Source organism: Epinephelus moara, chromosome 8, assembly GCF_006386435.1.
Source record: "Epinephelus moara isolate mb chromosome 8, YSFRI_EMoa_1.0, whole genome shotgun sequence".
NCBI classification, from domain to species: Eukaryota; Metazoa; Chordata; class Actinopteri; order Perciformes; family Serranidae; genus Epinephelus; species Epinephelus moara.
The window spans coordinates 16,340,295-16,364,711 of NC_065513.1; the positions used below are offsets into that span (position 1 = coordinate 16,340,295).

At 44.4% G+C, this 24,417-nt stretch overlaps 2 protein-coding genes across 5 annotated transcripts in view; one reads left to right on the plus strand and one right to left on the minus strand.

Moving 5' to 3' along the window:
• Positions 1-3,352, plus strand: part of bmp1a (bone morphogenetic protein 1a) — a 38,674-nt gene extending 35,322 nt beyond the window's left edge. For both annotated transcript variants that reach the window (XM_050049971.1, XM_050049973.1), the window contains exons 19-20: positions 194-444; positions 1,867-3,352. In XM_050049971.1, coding sequence (XP_049905928.1) covers positions 194-444; positions 1,867-2,001 — 386 coding nt within the window. In that variant the 3' untranslated portion in view covers positions 2,002-3,352. The remainder of the gene's footprint in view (positions 1-193; positions 445-1,866) is intronic.
• Positions 3,353-7,176: 3,824 nt separating this feature from the next.
• disp3 (dispatched RND transporter family member 3) lies at positions 7,177-23,987 on the minus strand. 3 transcript variants are annotated; one of them, XM_050052201.1, is made up of 23 exons: positions 23,813-23,987; positions 23,457-23,558; positions 18,452-19,453; positions 18,127-18,346; positions 17,837-17,973; positions 17,588-17,722; positions 14,431-14,591; positions 14,116-14,255; positions 13,902-13,993; positions 13,612-13,776; positions 13,095-13,256; positions 12,867-13,013; positions 12,640-12,776; positions 12,357-12,526; positions 12,124-12,254; positions 11,273-11,457; positions 11,049-11,175; positions 9,650-9,795; positions 9,380-9,539; positions 9,131-9,244; positions 8,844-9,016; positions 8,249-8,668; positions 7,177-7,497 (listed from the first exon to the last, which is right to left on the minus strand). In XM_050052201.1, exons 3-22 carry the CDS (start codon positions 19,443-19,445, stop codon positions 8,285-8,287), a joined length of 4,080 nt encoding a protein of 1,359 aa, XP_049908158.1. In that variant the 5' UTR covers positions 19,446-19,453; positions 23,457-23,558; positions 23,813-23,987; the 3' UTR covers positions 7,177-7,497; positions 8,249-8,284. The 3 variants fall into 3 exon arrangements, with proteins under 3 accessions (XP_049908158.1, XP_049908156.1, XP_049908157.1); XM_050052199.1 differs by having other exon boundaries at positions 7,177-8,668; XM_050052200.1 differs by lacking the exon at positions 23,813-23,987 and having other exon boundaries at positions 7,177-8,668; positions 23,457-23,776.
• Positions 23,988-24,417: the final 430 nt, after the last annotated feature.

Sequence of the window (24,417 nt, forward strand, 5' to 3'; positions counted from 1 at the left end):
TTTTTGTCTATCTAGGCAGTGATTACCCCCTTTAGTTGCCCCCAGGCCCTTGGGAGGAAGCTGGCTGTAGAGGGTTATTTGCTTGTCGTCCCTTCGACCATCCTGAACAGCTCCCCTGACCCATTAGGAGAGACCCTGTTCATGTGGGCAGGGATGATTCGAATTTTTTTTTACTCAACTTTTCTGTTCACAGAGTGTGGAGGTCGCCTAAAGGCGGAGGTCAAAACCAAGGACCTGTTCTCCCATGCCCAGTTCGGGGACAACAACTACCCTGGGGCCTCCGACTGTCAGTGGGTGATCTCAGCGGAGAAGGGCTACGGCGTGGAGCTCATCTTCCAGACCTTTGAGATTGAGGAGGAGGCGGACTGCGGCTATGACTACATGGAGCTCTTCGATGGAGCTGACACCAAGTCTCCACGGCTGGGACGTTACTGTGGCTCAGGGGTGAGAACATTTTCTTAACAACTGCTACTCTCCCAATGTCTCTCATTGACTTGTCACAGATTTTTTCAGTTTTACTGTGTAGCAGCAGCACTACTCTGACAGTTGTTCTGAAATTAGTGCTGCTGCTGAATAACCTTTGCCAGCAGTTTGTAGAAGGGTGACTTTGTGAACCACCCTGGGGCTTTTGATTCCAGTCCATACTCCAGCTTTAATCACTTAGTTAAAGTTGATGTGTTGCTCTGGGTTTGGGAGTGTTGCTGCGGAGGCGGTTGTAGGTCAACACAAGCCATCACTCCCTGGGTGCCGATAGCCTATCAGAGTCTCTGGCATCAAGTTGTAACAGCAAATTAATCAGCCAATGCTGAGGCTGCAGCCTGAGTCCAGAACAATGAGGCCAGCAGGGAATTGAAACACAAGTTTCCTCAGGTCAGAGAACAGCTTGATTTCATTTACACACTTCAATAATAAGCTCTGGCCTTTTACTCACGCCTGTTCCTGTGAATCATTTGCTGGAGGGGACATAACACCCGCGGAACCCCGGGGAGTGGCTCCTCAATCAAGTTTCCTTTTATAAAACAGGTTGAAATAAACTGACACAATTCAGTCCCAAAGTAGGGTGAAAACTCATTATAGTGTGGGGAGGCTTACTTTTAGCCCAAGGGCTTTTCTCCGTTATATAGCAGACGACATTTTGCTGGGTGTACAATTAAATTTGTAGGCCACTTTTTCCTGCATTTTAAATCCCTTTAACCAATAAACCAAGACTTATGGGCTATTGTAGATATGTTAATCATGTTATGAATGACAGCTTTAATCAACAGCCTGGTGTTTTACAGTTGGTTGCACAAGCTTTGCCTGCCCTGACATCGTAGCGCTAGCTTTTGTCGTAACCCGGAGCACCTCACTACATCTAATTATTTTCCAGTGTGATGTTCCGAATTAATATTCGTGTAATCTGACAAGCAGTCAGGTCAAGTGTTGCGTGTTTTCTGTGCGCACATTATAAAGTTAATACCCCCTTTTGTTTCATTGGAAACAGTTTGGCTGGCTTTATACTCAAGACAGTAGAAATATATGAAGTGCTGCGCAGTATATGGTTTTGTTCAGGGGAGAAATGAGCTCTGTAGAGCAGTGCACCTGGAACTAATCATCGGCGTATATTTTATCCTCACTTCAATAGCAGCCAAAGCCTTAATCAGAATGAAGCTGGAAAGGGCCAATCCTGGTCCCAGACCCTTTACGTGGCCCCTGGCTTTGACAGAACTAGCAGTCCTCGGCAGTCAGAAGCCATCCGTCATGGTCACTGATTTGACTTAAGTTTCAGCATGTGAGAAGTCTTTAGTTTTAATTGCAGTGCAGTCAAAGAAGCAGAACGCATCAGTGACAGCACAAATGCAACTGTTGTTTTGTCTCTCCCTACAGCCTCCAGAGGAGATCTACTCGGCCGGTGACTCCATTGTGATCAAGTTCCGCTCTGACGATACAATCAACAAAAAAGGATTCCACGTCCGCTACACCAGCACCAAGTTCCAGGACACACTGCACTCACGCAAGTGACCAGCGGGGGCCGGAAGGGGCCGTGCGGGGCAAAGGGGCAAGCGGAGGGGCCCCCAGGGGAGGCGCCAGCCTGACGCTCGGAAACCTTCGGCCACCAAGATGAATCAGACACGACAGAACAGCCGCAAGACCACCAACCGCACCTCAGCTCCTAGGGGCTCTAGCTCCCCCCACAGACTGTGAGGAGTAAAGCCATTCTGCAGTACACCTTGTTTTTACCTTTTTATGGTTAGGATTGGGGTGGGAGGATGAACGTCCACCTTAGGCGGACAGTAGGGGAAAATTTATTGACCCAGACCCCTCCAGATGTTTTTTTGTTTCTTCTTTTTTTTTTTAAACGTGCCTCCTAACGAGAGGCACAAAGGAAAACAGTGGATTCTCAGGACCTGTAGGAAGGCAGGCATCAGCTGGACAGATCCCTGCTTTTGTCGGGCCAGCCCACCACATCCAGGGGGAGGAGAGGAAGAGGAGGAGGAGTAAGGGAAGGTCTCCTTCACTCCTCAATAATTGCTCTCCTCTCCTCACACTCTCATCCCTTTGGTTCAAGGATTCCTATCTGTAAGAGGATTAGAAGGACTTGACTTGAGATTTTTGATGCTGTATGTCAGTCAATTGCATGTAATTACAAGGAGAGAAGGAAAACTGTACAGTGACAACACCAGCATTTGTAATTGGCATTGTCCTGGCAACCAGTGGCAAGATTCTCGTTGTTTTCAACATTAACAAGGAAATTAAGGAAGCAGTTATCTTATTAAAGGACTAATAAATGAGTTGTGGTCCATGTCTTCTGGTTGGTAATTGCTTGCCCGATGACTGGCTATTACTGTACCTCCATGTATAAAGTAATGTGTATGATCTTTCAAAGGGAACATGTGCTTTTCTCAGCTCGAACCAGTTAGCACTTTACAGTGAATTGTTCCAAAATCATGAGCTTATGAATTTTTGTGAAATGCAATGCCAGTTCACTTATTTTTAAATGCATTTTATCTCTCTTATTCTTCATTGGTTTTTTTTTTGTTTCTGTTTTTTTTTTTTTTTTTTTAATTGCTCCATTTAGTTCCTCGGGCATACTTGAACATTGTGTGTGCCCTGTAACAAGGGGTAATAAAAATATGACTTATGTTTCAGTGTTGATTTACAGTTCTGATGTAAAATAATTTCTCTCCAGAGAAAATGCCTTTTCTTGGTACAATGAAGTATTTCTCAAGAACCAAATGAGCCTGGGTATTTATTGTTATAGTAATTACATATATAATGTAAAGGTGGAAAGGTACTGTTGAAATTAGCCCTATAATTGCCTTCTAATGTATAGCTATTGATCTATTGTTGAATATACTATGTTGCTCACTCATTCCTTTTCTCCATTTATTTCTCACTCAACACGATGAGAATAATGTTGTGTGACATTGCAGTCTGACTCATCTGTGTGATGTCTGACCTGTGTGCACATTATTTAGCAATAACTGTAAACCAGTTTTGTGCCATTTCAGTTAAACCATGTCCTGAATCGCACTGACGGAGTAGCTGGTTGAGTGCAGTCCAGGACACGTGAGTAGGAGGAGTAATACAGAGCTGAAGACTTAAATGGCACACTGGTCTGTGTTCGAAATAACTTTCTGACACTGAGCAAACACAAAAAAAACAACAAAGCTAAATATAAATACCCCTCATTCATCTTATCTTTGATTCACTATTTATAGACGGAGCTTGTCATTTCAGACTCCAGAAGGAAAGCATTTCATTCTCTGCCTTGTTAAATATTCATTCCCCTACATGTAACCTCACTCTCCCTCAATAATTATTCCATTACCATTCTCTCATGCTTTTTTTATTTTATAAAAACACGAGGAGCCGAGCAGTGTAGTTGCACAGAAAATTGCCAGACTGGCACAACTGAAATTGGCCCCCTCATTCCACTACATAAAGGGCTGCAAAATACATGCAGATTAAACCAGACTGCAGTCTGGGTAAACACTGTAAAAGGATCAATACACATTTCACATTCATAAATAAATGATAAGGATTCCTGAAAGGTGCAGGTACAGTACTTTTGTACATAAATTTGTTTTCTTTTGAAGATGGAATTTCACATTTGTCCATTTTTTACTTAGTTATCTGAGTAGATGGGAAATGATTACATTATCCAGCATGTTCTGGATTTGTGTAATCTGATGTTTGAAGTAATCTGAAGGATTTAGGGGGGATAAATTGGAAAAACTGAATTGAATATAACATTCATAACTATGTTTTCATTAGTTCATAATCACCTAAAATTAAGAATTGTTGTGTTTTCATTACCTTAGAATGAGCCGTTTATATCTACTTAGAGCAGGTTTTCTCCCACAGAGTCCGTCATGTTGTTTCTACAGTAGCCCCTAATAGACAAACCTAACATTGGTTCTAGAATGGGCCATTTTCGTTTGTGTTTTCAAGTTTTCATGTTGGCCCCTGTAGTTCTCCTACATTCTTGGCTAACTGATGAAGTTTCAGTGGGTTGCAATCTTAACACTAGATGCCACCAAATCATTAACACTAGACCATTGAAGGAATAATTCACTCACCAAATGATCGTTTGTATATCAGTTACTCACCCTGTGTTACCGGTTGAATCTGGTACAAAAACTGCTTTCATCACATGCCATCCGTCCGTCCATCATTCATCTATTTCCATCCACTTATCTGGGGCCAGGTCCTGGGGATAGCAGACTAAGCAAACTACTCAAGACGTCCCTCTCTCCAGCAACACTTTCCAGATGCTCCTGGGGGATCCTGAGGCATTTCCTAGCTAGGTGAGATACATAATCCCTTCAGCCTCTTCTGGGTCGACCCCAGGGTCTGCTACCAGTTGGATGTGCCCGGAAAACCTTTAATGGGAGACACCCTGGGGGGATCCTGATCAGATGCCCCTGGCCCCTCTCGACACAAAGGAGCAGCAGCTCTACTCCGAGCTCCCTCCAGATGTCTGAGCTCCCAGCCCTATCTCTAAGGTGATGCCCTGCCACCCTTCGGAGGAAACTCATTTCAGTTGCTTGCATCTCATTCTTTCAGTCATTATTCCAAAGCTCATGACCATAGGTGAGAGTCAGATTGTAGATGGACTGGTAAAGCTTTGCCCTCTGGCTAAGCTCTCTCTTCAACACAACAGTCCACCACAGTGCCCGCATCACTGTGGATGCCACATCAAACCACCTATCCATCTCACACCCCATTTTACCCTCACTTACAAACAAGACCCTGAGGTACTTGAATTCCTTCACTTGGGGAGGTAACTCAGGAGGTAACCAACCCAGAGGGGCCAATCCACCATTTTCAAGCAGAGAACCATAGCCTTGGATTTGGAGGTGCTGACTCCGCTTAACACTTGGCTGCAAACCACCACAGTGCATGCTGGAGGTCATGGTGTGATGAAGCCAACAGAACCACGTCATGCAAAAAGAAGAGATGCTTTTCTGAGGTCCCCAAACTGGACCCCTTCCTTCCACCGGCTGCGCCTTGAGATCCTGTCCATGAATATCACAAAGAGAATCAGAGACAAAGGACAACCCTTGCAGAGGCCAAAACTCCCACAGCCCCTCCAGTAGTTCTGCAAGGGTAAAGAGCTGGTCCACTGTTCCACGGCCAGGACAGACTCCACTTTGCTTCATCTGAATCTGAGATTCGACAGTCGGGCAGCACCCTGGAGAAAACGTTCCCAGAGAGGCCGAGCAGTGTGATACCCCGCTAACTGGAGCACACGCCCCGGTCCCATGCTTCCATGGTAAATGGGGAATCCAAAACTGAGAACATTTTTGATGAAGTCATTGGGGGCCGGGTTTAACAACAGCAAAACTATATCAAAACATCGGTCTTATTTATCCAGTCATACGCTCAGTACATCCCAAAGACAAGCACTTTTGTTAAAACCGTACGTAAAAAACATCTGTGTAAACAGTCTCACAATGATGAATAGCATATCCACACTGTTAATGCAGACGTGTTTTAAATAATACAGCTTTAGCAAAAAGGCATGCTTGTGGAAAGTACTGAACATACAACTGGATAAATAAGACTTACATTACACTGCAAGAGTTGTGTGAGATTGTAAATGGATGGGACTCAGGTCGTCAATCCCTTGCCTCCTCCAGTCTGCTTGTAAAAAGTATCCTTGGGCAAAAAACTGAACCCCAAATTACCTTTGGTGTGTGAGTGTGGCAATTTGTATGGTAGCCTCGGCCACCAGTGTATGAATGTGTGTGTAAATGGGTGAATGTGGTCTGACGACTATGACTATGACTTTAATTCATCAAGAATTTTTTTCTGTTTTTGGATTCTTCGTTCACAATGAAGGCATTTGAGAAAAACAAAGTAAGGCCAGGTGAGTAACATATACACAAGTGATCATTTAGTGGGTAAAGTATTCCTTTAACTACACTTATGTGTGTCAGATCTAAATGTGTCTCATTTGAGTCAAGAGCAAAAACAATGAACCCATACTCCCATTCAGATATACAGGAATCAGCATTAATGTAGAGTCTATGATTCAGGGGTTGAAGGCGTTTTCTCCAGTAAGGGCAGGCTGTATTTCAGTATTTCCACATCAGGAAACATATCATTTCCCTTTAAAGGAGTATTATTTCTTCATACACCAGCTGCCTGTACTTGTTATGTGCGGGTAAATGTGATTTTCAAACAAGGAGTGCTGCTGTGAAAAATCACCCTCACATTTAGACAAAAGTAAATGGACCACCTACATTACAACTCTATAGAAGTTCCTCCACTGGCAGCAGAAATGTACTTTTCCACAGGATCATAATAAATGCGATGCTGCTGCTACAGTAAAATAACACAAAGACTCTCTGGAACAAAAGTCCGCCAGTGTTTCTCTGCTTTTACTCAAAATATTTGTTCTGTTCTGTTTCCATCACAATGAGCAGGAACGCCACCGTAGCGACTTCCTCTCATTTAATGACCGACATGAAACATTGATGCGCTGCAATTCAATGTAAAATCTGAGCCGTTTCCCATGAATTATTAATGACAGCCAACTGGAGATGTGAGGCTGCCTACTGTAGCTCTCCCAGTGACGATGTGACTGAAGGCAAACAGTGACAGGTCTTCATTCTGCTCCGCTGCTCTGTTACATAACAATGCAGAAGAAAACCACACTGAGCTTTCACAAAAGAAAAGACCCGAGGCTTTCTGCACCTGTTTTATTTGACATTCACAAGTAACACGCACACACACACGCACACACACAAAACAGAAATTTACTGCTCTTGCTGCAATTGAGTGAGTCCCTCTCCCTAACCATTATTGTGTTATGTGGTCTGACAAATGGCCCTCACCTTCACTGTGGGGCAGACCAGAGCTGGCGTCGATGGGTGTTTGAGTGGTGCTCTAAATTGTGTGAGAGCAGAGGAGGGAGCAGAGTTGGTTACAGTGAATGCCTACAAGTGCGGTGGAGGACATGTAGAGGGTACACCTGAGGAGCTGACAAGAGGTCTCTTTCAGTTGGCGCTGATGACAAAAATAGAGACATTGAAGCAGTTTGAGTTCCAAGATATAAACATGTGAAAGTGGTCAGAAAAGAAGATTTCCTGTGGTAAGTCCTTGCACACACAACTCTTCAGAACAAGTGTGTGCTGGCAGCATCAGAAGTTCAGAATGTGTGAGAGCAGAAACATTTACATCACACATTACATTTAACGAAACTGTGCACCATATAAACTTGACTAGTACGACTTTTAATCCAGCCACATCGGGACATCATAACCTTTGTTACAAACGAGGCTGAAAACACAAGAATAATTAAACAAAAGTGATGTTTCACAAGATGGCTGTGAGTCATGTGGACCGGTAACACTAATAATTTTCATGGACGTCAGAGCGCGGCGCCCTGTCGGTGTTCACAACAGCAGGTCACAGAACAGTCAGTGGTTCTTCACAACTCAATGAGTTACACTGATGAAAACTGTGACTCAGCCAGTGTTTCCCAACGATTACGCAATCATCTCCACCTTTGGGCCGAGGGCGATATCACATCAAAGAAATACCTCAGCTGAATCATCTCCTCAACCCACTACTGTGAGTCACATGGTGGTTTACACTATAGTACTTACAATCAACTGATCAATACAAGTTAAAAATATGTATTTTGTGATGAAAAAGCTTATAATTATGGAATAAATCTGACATCTTTGTGCTGTAAATGAGATCATTAATTGATCTGATATTCCTCCTGAACATGGAGGGAAAAAAGAGTGCTTACATAGTTTTACGCACAGAGGAACTCCCCTGTCTGACATCAGTGTGAGCTGGCGTAGGCGTGTGTCAACGTGCTGATTGATTGCCAGGCCAACGCTCCCAGCTGTCCTCCCACCCAGCACAGTCCGGCTCCCAAGGCTGCAGCCGCCATTACGACCAGGCTGGCCTTCAGCACAGCGCCGGGGGGTCTGCTGAAGCGGGCAGGGGCCATGCACGCCAACATGGCCACAGTCACGGTTAGAGTGAACAAAATGGAGACGGCGGTGTTAATGGCCACTATCTGGCCAAACTTGGCGAAAGGCACAATGACGCAGAAGAAGAGTGGGACTGTGGAGATCACCGTGGTGACGGCGCTGGACACTATGGCAACGCCCACATGGTTCACTGCCTCCAGGGTCCGCCTCTGCCTCTCGGCCCCAGGCTCCTGTAAACAAAACACAGATTAATAGGAGGAGTGGCTCGTCTTTATTCATGAGCCTTCGGGGCGCTTCTGGCCTTATTAAATAGAATATTATTTAGCATGCGTGTAAACAGAAAAGTTCACTGTGGAAGTTTTTCTAATTGCTTATAATTGCCGAAACAAATTTACACTCGCATACCGAGTTATGCCCAGACGTTGAGGGCATGGTCTCCCCAGCCAGCAGGTATCCCTCCACCAAGTGCAGACAGTAATCCACTGAAGATCCCACAAGTATAGACAGAGAAATCGCCTCCACTGCTCCCATCTCCCAGCCCAGCCAATACATGACGGCCACCACCAGACAGATCACTCCTGATGAAGACCAAAGACTCAGAATGACACACAAGATCCCGACCCAGGCCTGAATATTCCATTTTAAAATCTTTCTCTGAGTATCTAAACAACCTGAAAACATTCATCTCTTACCTAAAATGGTTATGAGTACGGGGAGCAGCAGCAGAGGATGTGCAGTAAACACGGACACAGCTGCCACACAGATGGCCAGAGACAGCAGCAGACTCCAGAGGGCACTCTCCACACCTACAAACAGACCAGAGAGCAGTATATTATCAGATTTTTACATGCTGCTGCCCTCACTTCCCCCTGCCAATTATTTCCTCTTCAGTTTGCAGAAAAAAACCCCCACTTTGACACGCAGTGCCACCTCTCACTCACCTATGATTTCCATGAAGATCTGCTTCCAGTGCTCGCAGGTCTGGAAACCCCGCTGCAGAGCGGAGGATGACGGGAGGGTGGCAAGCTGCTCCTGGATAAAGTTCTCCCACTGAAGGAAGTCGGAATAGGTCTGAAAGGAGGATTTGCCCTTGTATGTGGTCTTGGGAGAAGAGAGGGAGAGAGTTGGGCAGGGCGCGGACTGTAAGTGAAGTGGAAATGTGCTGCTTTGTGATGCAGGGACATGAAAAGCAGAAAGATGAAGGGACTCACAGACTCAAAGGCCATGGACAGCCAGCGGACCTTGCCTGCGTGCATTCCCACTGCTCCGTGGGAGAGCTGCCCTGGGAGCAGGTTGGGCTCGGGGAGAGAGTGACACTCAGGATGGAGCAGAGGAAGAATAGAAGACAGTTTATTACCTGCAGAGAACAGAAGAAAGGACATTACCTTTTACGATCTTTTATTCTCCAAAGATGAATTTTATATCATAGTTTACGTTCTGGAATTGATTTGCTGTGTTTCTTCACCAGTTGTTGAACACTTTACTATAACTCAGAATGTTTTAGTGCCACAACTACTGATTATTTTCATTATCATCTTGTCATTATAATTCCTCCATTGCTTGGTTCATTATTTGTTTTGTATGTAATAGTGGAGGCGGCCATTACAAAGAAGTATTTTACTGCTGGAAAGATGGTCTTTTCATAAAACTTGGCTGTCTATGCAGAAGAAAGGCAAAGCTCCTTTGAAATTGGTGCTGTAAGAGCAGAGAAATCAGAGGAAAAGGGCTGTGGCATCTGCTTTTGCTCAAGAGGTAGAAAGCCTACCAGAATGCACTATGCCACACCAGATCAATAAATGCTCCCGCTGGTGGGTGACAAAATACATGCTTGTCCATTTTGACACAGCAAACAATATAACAGCCAGCTGGTAACAAGCAATTTTGGGTCACAGTTAAACAGCAAGCTAAAATATGTTTCTTAAAACATTTTTGGTCAGAATTAAGCATGATCTAATTTGTTTAAGCGTCCATTTTATAATACAGGAAACAGTATGGCACTCGCTTCCTGTTCACAAATTCTCATACAACAGCCAAACAGTGCACTAAAATATGTGTCTGAAGACATTGTAGGTGAGAATCTTGGTTTCTATATGCACTCTATCCGCACTGCTTAGTTTTGAGAAAGAGGGGTGGAGGGAGTCTCTCATAATCCACTTCCATACCCTTTGTGTCTGTGGTGGTGGGCAAACAAAAATGCAGTATACAATTTGTTGTTCAAGCAACAGTCATAGCGCCAGCGAAAATCTGCTGGATGACGCAGAGTTTAGCTGAGAGATGAGCAGGGAGATCTGGGCTCTGAATAGATGGAGGGAAGTTTACCACAGTTCATTCACACATACTTCCCACATTGTTATGATACTGTATCTCTTTAAAGATCAATATGAGAAGCAGCAAATATTCACATTTAGCAGTTGGAAGAAACCAGTATATTTGTGGCACTTTAACTCAGAAAATGGTTTTAAAGATCGAATCAACTGATTTGCTCCTTGTTGATCATTAACTAATCAATTAATCAACAAACCATTTCAGCTCTATGAGGTTTTAATCATTGTTTTATTATGTTTTATGGTAAAATAAGAGATTTTACTCTGAATTGAGTTTGGGTGTTACCTGAAGGCAAACACTGCGCTCCTCCCGGCTTCACAAGTTGTGTGTTTGCGCTAATAGCTTTACAGATTTTGCAAAGATGCCCCATCTCCTGGAAAACATCAAAGTCCGGGTCCAATATAATGCTGCCCTTTGAAGAGAATAAACACCATGTCATCCTTATGAGAATATCATGTAAAATTTTGCTCTGCTTTATAAGGAGACACTGACAGTGGTGTGACCCTCACCATATCTCCAATGACGTGGTTGTCCCTGTGCTCCGTTCGATTGACTCCCAAGATGCCAAACACAACAAAAACCATCGCCCCGGTGTCGACCAGAGGACGCACTGCTGGGTGGCCGCATGCACCGCCACTGCATGGGTTAAAGCCAAACGTTTTGGACGGTTTTGTTTTAGCAGCAGACGAGGGATCTTTGAAAACAGAACCACAGGAAAATCTCTCAGCAGGCGTTTATTTATACAGTATAAAAATATGTGTACAACTGCAGGACTGTGGAAAAATCCTCCAGTGGGTTCAGATAGCGCCACTTTAAGAAGCTATATTTGAAAGAAGTGTTATATCACTGCATTTTCTCTGTTTTGACGACTCAGCATGAGAGTGAATGGCATAAAAAAGAGATTTCAGCAGTGTGACACATACAATGAGGAAACAGTTGATGGGCTAACAAACCCTCTAAGGCTGTACCGAATGTCATCTTTTTACATTCGAAGCTTCTATAGACGTTTTCAGTCAGGCTTTGAATGTCTGTCCTCGAACAAAATCCTCAATTTGAATTACTTTCTTTAATGAATAGATGTAATTTATTGTGCTGTTACCTTCCAGTTAGATCACCCCATCAATACAGGTGCATGCCTCCCTTTGAGTGCGACAAGCAGGAGAGCCAACAGATTTTTGGATGCAGTAAAAATGTCTCTTGAAAGGCTAAGTGCCAACAAATATGGCAAATGCCAAAAAGGCTGCGCAGTATCAGAATGTTGATTTAGAATTCAAATATTGACATCACGGAGCGTCAAACTATTCGGCACAGCCCCAAAACTGTCTTTGTTACTGATGCTTTCTGATAGTAGCTCACTCACCACTGGGAAGAGGAATGTAAAAAGATCCCTGTGTGGGTCCATCAGGCCCAGAACTGATGCTGCAGCCAGGCGAGCTCACACACAGGCGGCTAGGATGAGGTCTCAGGCGACGCTGGGCAAAGTACAGTCTCCTAAGAGGGGAGAGCAGAGCTGAAATGACAGATTGTCCACTAAAACAACTTGACAGTCCATCTAACTTATGCTCTGATTTTTATTTTCATTCGTGCTTTCACCTGCTGTGCTGCTGCGGGGACAACGCTACATAAAAGGAAAACTCTGGCGTCCAGCCATGACGGGGTTCACACGAGGTGGATGTGATCATCCAGCTGGGGTACGGGTGGTACACATGGGAAACACACACTGTCATTCTGGTGCTGTAATTGCCGCGGGGCTGATTATAAGCCTATTCAGATAAAACAAGATTAGTGATAAGCTGCTTTAGTGACACATATCGCAGTTGGGAGACATAACGTTTCAGCTAATTATATTACTCTTATTACTTTTTTGCTCTCTAACCTGAAATGATGACACCTCTTCATGGTCTGTGCTGCACAGTTTCCACGGGGAGGGTGTGCTGGTGTTGAGGGAGAAGCGGTAAATGGTCATAGAGGCTCCGAGGTCCAACTTTGATATGTACACTGTGAGTAAAGAGTCTAAAAAACAAAGCAAGGTGCAACATTTTAAAGTAGTGGGAGAGGTTTTGAATAAGGAGGAAGAGGACTTTTATGTGCTGAATGTTTTACCTGTTTGGTTGGTGCTTGAGTTTGGATTTACTGAGCTCCGAAGAGCAGTGGAGGTTGTCACACTTGCAGTCTGCTGATGTGTAGAAAACTTAAATGCTGATGAGGAAGAGTGGGTGTACAAAGGATGGGGCTTTTCCATGAACACACCTACGGGAAAAAAACATGCAATTTAGGTATTTGTTTTGGAATCTGTGAGGCTAAATGCTTCTATCGCTGCCACAGTCTCACCTGAGCACATGGGGCAGGAGATGCCTTGACCGCTGAGGTTGCTCCTCAGAGCCAGCAGGGTCTGGAGGTTTGTGTCCCGGCGGAAAAGCAGGGGGGCGTGAGTGGCTGGCCTCAGGAGACAGCAGCAGCCGGCAGATAAAAGCAGAACCAGGAGGAAGACACCTGGGTAGACAGGAAGACAATGATAAATGATGGCAGAGAGGAGGGTCTGATGGAGTAGATAGAGCAGCTGAGAGACAGATCAGGAGCAGGGATCAATTGCAGTCACTCCTTAAAAGAGGGAGGATAAATTCTTCATGATGGGCACTTGCTCTTCCTCTGACAGACTGAATTCCCTCAGGCTGGACTGAGATGAGCCGGAGGTTCCTGTCATGTCTAAATCATATATCAAAATCTTGGCTGACAATATCTGTGAAAACCAAACTATAGAAATTTCTCTTTGATCTTCTTAAGTTTTATAGACTATAAATTGCAGTGTCAAGCGAGCGAGTTCTCAGAGTTTTATATCAAATCTCACCTAGAACGGCTTTTCGGCGCTCCACAGCTGGCTCTGCCACTAAGTGCTTCAGGGCCCAGCGAAGATTTGTGCTCACCACGCCCACGTGCTGCTGCCCTGGAGGGGACAGAGGTGTCTCCACTGACAGGGAAAGAATGGCCGCATCGCCGTCTGTGTCACAGGAGCCTGACCGAGGCAAAGACAGGGAGCTTAGTGGTGCCTGCACAGCAGTGTTTTACAACCTAGACTCATTCCCTTTCCCATTCTCCCCCCACACGATTCACTCAGTGTTGGGAAGATAATAATCTCACCTGGCTCCATCTCCACTGACAGAAGTGCCACATCATCATCCTCATCTGACAAAGGGCCATGGCTCACTGACAGCCCCGAAAACAGCTTCCAGCTTTCAGAGAGAGAGGAGGCAGTTTAGGGAGAGAGACAGCTGAAGGGATTACAATGTGCCTGTGGTGTTGCACGGCATGCACAAAAAAAATCTCACACAAAAGTAGGGAGACAATGCCTCACCAATTCAACCAGGCGTGTTCCTGAGGCTCCACACACTCAGTCCAGATACACAGGGCGGCGGGCATCAGGGCGGATACCCAAAGCCAGCAGCAGCTGACAATGAGGGCCATGAATAGGCCGAAGTCATGCACGGCTGGGATCTAAGTGTCAGTTAAACGAAGCACAGTGTAAAGGACCTTGAGACATTTAATTTGTGCTTATCGCATGAAAATGCCTGTCTGCTGAGAGAGGCACTTCTATTCATCCATAGCAGGGGAGTCATTTATACTCCCCGTACAGATCCTATTAACGGCTGGATTTCTTCTCTGTGATTACCTGAGAGAAGGTGTTAGCAGCATACGCAGCTGCAGTGGTGAAGGAGGTGAGGAAAGTAGCTCGGCCGGCTGTTTTGATTGTGTAGATCATTCGCTGCTGTGGCTGTCGCAGATGGGAGGCTTGTCTGAAGGTGCTGATGAACACAAATACATCATCCACCCCTGAGCAGCAGTGAGAGAACAAAAAAACTGCCTTAGTACATATTACGGTAAATGTGCTGTAAAAAAAAAAAAAAAAAAAAGTGCTTTTCAACTTTTAAAGGAATAGTTTGACAGTTTAGGAAATATGCATATTTCTTGCTGAAAGTTAGATTTGAGGATCAATACCACTACCACTTGTATGTCCCTTTTTTAAAAACTACTTCTACTCTTTGCTTAAGTATACTTTCACGCCTGCAATCTACTTTTTACTTTGCTGCATTTGCCATTTAGACCTTCATTACAACTAGTCAGCTCTAAATGTGGGGATTAAGTTGGGTGGGAGGGGACCGCAAGGAGCACCTCCACTGCAGTTGTCAAACTGCCAGCTGTCTGGAAGAAAAAGAAGCGCCGACTGTCTTTGTACCATGAAGCAACAAAGATAGAGCAAACTCCAGAGCAAGAGGCAGCTTCCAGCGACTATCTCTCGCCACAGCTGGTCACACTTTTTATACCAAAATCTACAAAAGACAACCGTTACATGAAGCGCTCGCAGTGTCTCTCGAAAAACACTGAGAGCACCACTTTTATAAACTTCTCTTTTAACCTCTGCAGGTACATTTAAGTAAGTTGAAGTTTATTTACTTTATTAATCCCCCTGAGGGGAAATTCAATGCTCATAGTGTAGTGGAAAATGTTATCTAGCTACCGTTAGCTATGCTCATTTCTGTTTATTGACAACAATTGCTGTTTTTTTCATTTGTATCTATTTAATTAATATATGATTATTATTATTTTGCACTGGCCCACACACTTGAAAATAACTTGTACTTTGACTAATTTAATAATCAGGTTTCTTATTAGTACAGATTTTCAGTACTCTGCCCACCACTGCCGCTAGTAGACCGTAGCTTTAGCATATTAGCTTAGCTAAATGGCTCCTAGAGGGTATTGTTGTCCCGGGGTTTAAGTGCTGGACTATGTCTTGGCTTGACGCTGTAACTTCCTTAAGTCTCGACTGGTTGCCTCACAGTAATGACATAACTAAAGGAAGCTAAGTGTTTCAGCCAGGAAATAGTCCTGCATAACCATAAAACCACAACGTGTCTTTTTTTTTACACCATGGCTTTGTACAGATTTAAGCAGCATAGAGACTCAGCTGAGGTTGTCTGCACATGGCTCTCAACATGTTGGTGGTAGCCAGCAGCTAGCAGCTAACCGTGCTAACAGTGTGAACAGAGCTAATTTTCCACGTGAATTCGTTCTCTGCTCAGGACGCCATTACTCTACTATATCTTTACACAGCAAATAGTTGTTTGCTGCTATATTAATGTACTTAATATCATAAACAGAACCTTTAAACAAACAAGATATACTGTCTGTGGATATAACATGTTAATTAGCGAGCTTTAAAGATGTTGGTAGGCAGATTTTGTCGTAATTGAGTTACGTTTGCGATCTGCTATGCTAAGCTAAACTAACAGCTGTAGCTCTAGCATCACATTTAACATACAGATATACTGTAAAACGTCAATTAAAAGCCAAGATGCCCAATTAATCGCCCAGTCCCTTTTATGAACCCGGTGTGGCTAACGTTACACATTTTAACAAATAAAGGCCTGTCTCAATTAAATGCCTAATCTGGTTTGCCAAGCAGTTCATTTTTCTAGAAGTTCTTGGATGTATAAATGTGGGTTGTTGGCTACCTGATTGAGCTAATGTTAGTTAGCTGCTTTGATCGCGCACACAAATTTAACCATGAGCACCAAAGAAGACCCTAATTCATTCAGATTTACCAGCATGGTAAACAAGAGAGACAAAAAAGGTGGTGACTCCCTGCCTCTGCGGTCATTAAACAGGCACTGTGTAGGAATTTCTCCCATCTAGTGTTGAGATCGTATATTGCATTCAAATGGATAGCGCACTCTAGTGTCTCACTGTTTCAAACGCGTATTGCAACTATGGTAGCTGCTGTTGACCCAAAAGCTATGATAACATTTATGAAACCATGTCATCCGATACTTCATGGAGTATTTATTCAGGCTCCTGCACAGACACACGCAACGCGAGTTGACAAACCCCCTCCCTCCTTCAGCAGCTCTCTCCACCTGGGAAAGGCTATCCCGATGTTGACCCTTGTTTTTTGAAATCGCCGGTCATGTTGCCTTTTTGCCTTTTTTCAAATGCAACAGCACTTGTGGCTAACCTGCTTGCTGCTGCTTTTCGTCACTACCTGCAGGCGGAAACCGGAAACCGACAAGTGAAAACGCGAAAGGCGATTCCGTATTTCTGAAGTATGTCCCTGTACGTACCCGTATTTTCAAGATGGCGCACGTACATGCTGAGACACCGGTCGCAATGTATATGTAAATGAGAATTTCGGAGCTTACGGACATACTTAGATACGCTGATGGAGGTAAATACACATGCTAGGACACCCTGTCTCAAAGAACAACTGAAATTGTTACACATAGTGCCTTTAAGTCAAAATATGTGTCCATTCCTCGATTACCCTGTAAGTTATTCATATTCCTTTAGTCTGTAAGGGTCCACCATTTAAAAGAATGAAAAGTGTTTTTCATAAAAATTAATCCAAGCGAGTATTGTTTTAACAGGACAAATTGGTGTCGAGTCAGTATGCCAGGTGCCATGAAACGCTTGTTGTAGCTCTCTCTGATACTCCGTCTTTCCAAGCCAGATCAAATGAATAATTCATGAATGATGTGTTATTTGAAGCCTAATTGTTATACAAGTTATATTCATCCTGGTTTATATAAACAATTTGATGGCATTTCTCATCTTTGCTGAGCAACAGTTTTTTGTGAAAGAAATGCCTGTCCCAAACATAGGCCTGTTGAGTTTAGTGATTCAAGCAAATGATACCCCAGGCTATAAAAAGTTTTACAGCATAGACAGATTGATCTCAGCAGGAAAGTCTCAGCAAGAATACGAATAAGCATATTTACCAAAATGTTGAACCATTCTTTCAATGAAAAAAAAGTGCATTTCTTTTCCCTTACCAATACCAATTATAACAAAGGCTGCAACTCCATTGAGAATACCCAGGTACCTCACACCAAAGACAACATGGTACAAGAAAAGAGCCATCAGGCAGCTGAGTCCAATACAAGCAAGTCCAAAGAAGGTCAGAAACACTACGGAGAGAGGCGAGTAAACAACAACACAGAGCTTGTAAATAACTGACTTTGATGGTTCAAAAATTGAGATGTGCACACATCAATGCAAGCTGAATAAAAAGCAGCTCATACCAGAAAAAGAGGTGAGGACATAGACGAGCACAGTGATGCAGGCTCCACTGATGACAGCCAGCATCATGTCATTGTGGAAGGTGTGTCTCACCTCATCATCAAACAGCTCTGTTCCCCCATACAGCACCTTCACCTGGCTGGGAAATACATACAAAACAGCAAATTTCAACTGTCTGCAACAATGTGTAGCACATGTAAGCAATGTCACTATAATGCAGCAAAACAACCCCCTGAAAGGAATGATCATGTCCTTTAATGAAAGGCAAGTACTGTCATGACTTTTTCCTGACCTTGTAGATTGCTTGGCCAGAATCTCTGCATACTGAACCACAAAGTTTTTGAAGCGTAGTCGTTGCTCGTGAGCTCGGTCCTGCAGGGAGTAGTAGGAAGGAAGAGGAGCTCCAAAGTGTATCTCACTGCGTAAGAGAGAGGAGGAGAGATGCTCAGGGGACAGACTTTCATCCACGTACCAGTAGAACTGTGGGTGGGTGATGGCCAGACTCAGAGAACCTGGGAATACATACACAGCAAATCAGCACTGTTAGGGAGACTTTTACAGGTATGTCTTCATGATTGCAAGCTGCTGTGTTCCCCCTTTCTTCACCGTGGACTCACCTTGAATATCAGCAAGATCTGGGCCCATGCCATCATAGTATATCTTCCCTCCTCTCTCACTGGGGTACAGGTAGGACAGGAGTGAGCTAGGTGGGGAGCAGTAGGATGGTCCCAGTGGCAGATCCCTCAACATCTCGAGAGGTTTCCAGCAGAACTGATGAAACTGCGGATGCTGCATGAGCAGATGCTCCACATGGTGAATCGTCTGCAAGCGTTCAGGGGTGAAGATGTTGCGATCGCCCTCCCCTTGAGCCACAAACACCAGCTCAATCCTCCACAGAGCCTGGCTCTGCAGGTAGTAATTGGGAGCAAACCTGCGCTTCCTAATGAGCGGCAGAGTGGCGTTTCCATCCCATGATCTCTCCGCTTCCTCTTCTGCTCTGTAATTTGAGTTCTTGTGCTTCCCCATTTCCTTCTGACCCAAATCAAACGCTGTCCTTTTATCTCTGCTCACTGCAGCTCCTCTCTTCTGATCATCTCCTGCGTGTAAAGGCTCGTTTTGAGGAGTGAAGGACCTCATGCCCTCATTATCTGTCCTGTTGAACACTCCCTGTCTACTCAGCCTCTCCAGCAGAAGCTCCCTCAGGGCCTCAGAAGCGCTTTTATCTAAGTCTCGTCTACGTCTGTCCCAGGACCCCAGCTGAGTCTTTACAGCAATGGTGAGGGCGTCAAAGCGCTCGGCAGAGAAGTGACTGTGAACCTCAAAGGCACTGTAGGAGAGGTCTATGTCCAGAGGAGGGCAGTAGAGGAGCATATAGGCAAACAGTGTGCATGGTAGTGAGACAACTACCCCTAAAACCACTCCACTGGCCCAGGGCTGTGTGTACACCCACCCCACTGCCCTCCACAGTCCACACACCCCAGCCTCCCCAGAGAAACAGCTCCGCGCCGCTGCCTGTGCTACTCCATCCTCCTCCTCCTGCTCCTCGTCCTCCTCATCTTCCACCCCTCCCCAGCTGGTCTGAAACAGCAATGGCTCATCCTCCACATCCATGCTGGCACCTGTCAGGGACACATAACACCACTTGATCATCGCTCACTTGAAGTAACACCCCTTTCTCTCCTCAGGCAGGAAAACAAAATAGATGTTTGAACCACCAGCAGCTGACACGAGCATCAGAGAAAATGAAGGACAGGGTAACTTCCAAAGTTGCACTCAGCAAGCAAGGACGTGCGAATTAAGTCTGTCCTCAAGCAGCTGTCGACAAAGGACTTCCATTGCAGCTCACATGGTGGAAATTGAGGAAGGGGGACCTTTTTTCTCAAGGGCTTATGAGAGAAAATGGTTGGCTGAGTCCTGTTTTAAGATGCTGATCACAAGAGCTCTGGGGTGAGACAGGCTAAAAGCTGTGATTTAATTCTTCTCTCTGTCAGCGTGTGCAAGCCATTATCACCCGGAGAGAGTCTGCTGGTGGCTTTCTACATATCAACAGTAGCTGTGTCTGCGCTGCAGCAAATTAAATCATCTCACTTGTCTAATTACTGACAAGAAGAGCGAGTGGGATATTAGACAGAGTTGTGGAATAAGAGAGGGTTTATCTCCTTTGAATAATAGTGTCAATAGGTGCCACTTTTTTTTCCCTACTCCTCTACACACAAGATACTGCAGTTTGCATTCAAGTGGCAGTGAGCCTGCTAACTGCAGCAATTTATCTTTTCTCTTTAGAGCAGTGCTTTAAGGTCAGCCAGGTAAGACAGTGAATCTTGATTATGTGTAAAAGATCGCTGCGCTCAGCTCTGTAGCTGGAGTGAAAATCCATCATAAAAAAAGAAGAATTTACAAATTATCCCATGTGATCGATATTTGTAAAAATGATTAAGACTCCAAGAGTTGGAAAGCAGAGAAGAAAGGCTCTTGAGAGACAAACCCTGGAGCTGAAAATAAACTGGAGGCTCGTTGATTTATGGGATTTTTGTTTGTGCCCTTACACCTGAATAAACTTTATTTCATGGTAGAGCTAAAAGAGAAGAAAATGTGCTGGCGCCGGCTGGAGAAAATCACCTCTTGTGCGGTCACTGTGTCCACAGAATCTCCAGTTGGCTGATAATGGAGCAGCTCATGGATGTGTTCCTCGGCCACATCATTATAAGCCTTATGCTTTCTCGCTTTCTGAGTGAGAGTGTTTAAACGTTCTCAAATGTCCACAGGACTGGTGAATGCTAATGTAGTTTTATGCAGGCTTCTTCCTTTTATGATAAGAAAGCCTGCTGAGTAAAAAACCTAGCACTGCGCTGTCTAATACTCTGTGAAGAAAAAGCCTATTTTGGACCATTTAAATCTGCACAACACTTCCTTTTATTAATCACCATGTCATCTTACTGCACAGACAAGGACACCAGTGCACCTTTTAATGGGAGAGCAGCAGACCAGCATCTGCCCACACACTGCGAATGTGAACCTGCTCTTTTAGAGGACAAATTCATTAATGGTGTTGGGAAGTTTAGTTTTTAAAGAGTGAAAACACAGAACAAAATATGCAATCTCAACAAAATCATCTAATTATTTTCAGTAACTTTGGGATCACAGAGCCTTCTGTGTCTAAAATAACAAGCCAAACAGTTTGTTCCGATACAAAGGCTGTAATCCAGTGTTATCATTACTGGTTATCTGCACCCATCTTGGCCTACTATTTTGAAATGAGCACGGTTATGAAGTTTTCTGTGGTGCCATAATGAAAGCCGCTTTTCCTCTTCAAATGTGTTTATGTCCAAGTAATATGACCAATTATGTGACAAAATCTTTAAGAAATATGAGAGATCTAATTGCGTATTTAGAGTAAATGAAATGGAATACAGCCTCGGTAATTAGATTATTGCAATCCTGTTACATTCCATCATCTCTGCCTCTCCAGCTTGTTTTGATGATGGTGCTCTCATCAACAGAAGATGAGAGGAGGCACGCAGACGAGCACAGAAATATGATGAGAAGTGGAAAGGAGGAAAGGGGGGGGGGGGGAGCCTAGGGAAGAAGAAGACACACACACTGCAGCCGTCACCTTTCAAACAAACGACCAGCACCTCAGACACCTGTGAAAAGAAATTCTGCTTCTCTGCTGTTTAATATTCAAAAAACCTAAATAAGGGGATCACCAGCACACCTCCACAGCTCTACTTCTGTGTCCGTTTCAACATCAAAACAGGCTGATTAGTGGCGCAGATGTCAAAGTGTGACAGTTTGAGGAGCTCATTAGAGACTGATATGCCTATTAGACATTAAGGCTGTGCTGTATGGTAACCCTCCATCGCCTACTGTGCGCCTTGCAACAGACGGCATGCAGGTACAGCGGAGGAGAGATAACTACAGTGATGCACAGCCTCAGGGACACATCCTTTTCCCTTCTCTTGATGTGTCTGACGCTCCTATGCATCCAAGAGCATTGCACCTCATGTACAATAATTATGAGCGGTGTGCAGCTGTAAAGCACTGCGAGCAGTGCAGAGCCTGGTATGACTAATGTGTTTACAAGCTCCCAGAATTGTTCAACACCGCTACTTTTTTTTTTTTTGCAAAGATTAAGAGTACACAGTCGTTTTAAACCCTGCACAGGTGTGGATTAAAAATAGAGTGTAATTTGGCATCCTGCTTTCTGTATTTATTGGAATAAACACTGTCTCCCTTGTGGCTCAGTCTATATTAGGTGGCTGTGTTCCTTTGTCTGTAATGTAGTTTTAGACTGAAAGCTGTGACTGATAAATGCGCCGAGAGGCCTGAAGTGAACATCTATTTGCAGCTTTTGAGGTATGAAATCTCGTATTAATCGCATGAGAGATGAACCTCGTCTCCTCTCACATAAGACTCAATTTTAAACTTGCTGTGCAGCTTTTTTTTTATTCAATATTTTAAACAAGCGCCATGCTGTACCTGCCTGCTTGTACAGCAGTATTTGATGGACTGTGTTGTGCAGCGCAGAGCTGTATTTGTCTCATGTGTCATGTTCAGCCAGTTGTGAGCAAAAAGAAGGGTGAATCGTAAACTCTACTATTTTCCTATGTATTTTTTCTCCCATAAAAACGGCACGTTAGCAGAGTGTCAGCAGTTTTTACCCCCCACTTCATCTCTATATTGCGTCGGGCGGTTGAGGTGGGAGCTCCGAGCAATCTCAGCAAGCCTGAACCCTTCACCTATAATCATCTCTCTCATCCCACCCCCCTCCGTTTGCTCGCCATCCCTCACTCTCTTGCCCTTTTCCTCCCTTCAATCTTTCTGCCTTTTCTCCATGTCTCCATCTTGTCCACAAAGGTGAGAGATTTGTAACCTTCATTATTGACAGCAGCTAAAAATAACCCCACCCTCCTCAGTTTTATCTCCTCTCTATCTCATCCAATATGGATATCACATGCTGCCTGCTGCCCCACACACATTCAGCCTGGTGTAAACTCAGCAAGCATACCACCTCATTTAAAGGGGCATTGATTTCACCACCAGTGCTCTATGAATATATTCCTTATGCATGAGCGCTCAGCAGTGTGTTCATAGCGGACGTGCCTTTCTATCCTTTACGCACTGTGAATCTGGAGTCCCGTGGTTCAAGTCAAACTCTCGAGATCCATTTGCACCTAACAGCGGTGTTCATTTTCTTATTGTCGATGAATCCATGCTCGCACTGAAGGAAGCGCAAAGCTGTGTGTACGGTGTGTGAAGCATCCTGGGGCTGTACCACGCAATTTCTCACACTCCTGAATAAAAACGGAGCAAATAAGCCCCACACTACAGTGATGGTAGTTTCTTTTTCTAGCAGCATAAAAACAACACATTCAAGCACATAATGAAGCCTATTTCCAAAAAGTTATCTGCTTCAGAGTTGCTCTGAGGAACAATGCTTGTACTCCAAGCAGACAAGATGAGCTTTTATTGATTTTTTTAATCCATTTCTGGACTTCTGTTGCATTTTCAGCATGACTGCACAGTTGACTGCCTTCAGTAATTAATATTTTATCAGTAAATCAGACAAGAACAAAAGCATCCCTATCAAAGCAAATACCTGCAACACTGAGGGGGTCTTACCTGAGGCTGATTAGACGAGAATCACAGGTGTAGCGTTCAGGCCTACTGGGTCCACTTGTAATGTGCTGAACTTGTGCTCTGCAATTTCATCTCCTCCATGCTCTGGTGTGGAAGAGAAAAAAAAAATCATTCACTGCTTTATTGTCATAGTTAATAACTCATCAAGAGAGAGAGACACCAAGGGAACCCCCACATGAGAATGACACACACAAATCCACTCCCCCCCCTCCACACACACACACACACTCTCTACAGGAATCTTCTAATCTCAGCAGTTAATAATGTGATGTTTTCCTCTCCTTTTATGCTCCTCGGTCCTTTCTCTCTCTCTCGTGCACCCTCCCTTCCTCTCTTACCCGGTTGTCCAGGCGACAGAGTCAGTGAGAGACATTTCTTCCCAGAAGCTCCTCTCTCTCTCTCCCATGGCTTTGTTCAGCTTGCTCTGCTGACTGGCTCATGGATGGAAGAGAGGCGAGGGGGGGAAAGCAGCCGGAAAGCCTCCTATACATCATTGGAGGACAGCGGGAGAGCCTGGAGGGATTTTATAATTTAATCAAAACAAGCATGGGGCTGGTTATACTTTAATTCAGCTGGTTTTATGTGACTGAAATGATATGGTTGTCACGATGCTGCAGCCGAGCCCCCTCCCATGCTGTCAGAGTTGGTATGGTCTAGTCTAGTCTCAGTTGGTGGGGAGGTGGGGTGTGTTTTAAGAGGGCGATCACAATAACTGGGTACAGTGGGAGACAAAGTGCAGGCAATTTTAAATAATCACCTTAAAGTGAGAGTTTATTAGTTTGTGGCTCATCTTCCTTTGCGAGCACGATGATCTCACACCCCACGAAATTAAGCCGTTTAATCTGGCTCTCTGTTGTTGATGCAATCAGACTGCTGTGTGTACCACTCGTACTTTGTGGGGTTTGTAAATTCAGCACCGATTTGACTTGCGTTTGCCTTGTTG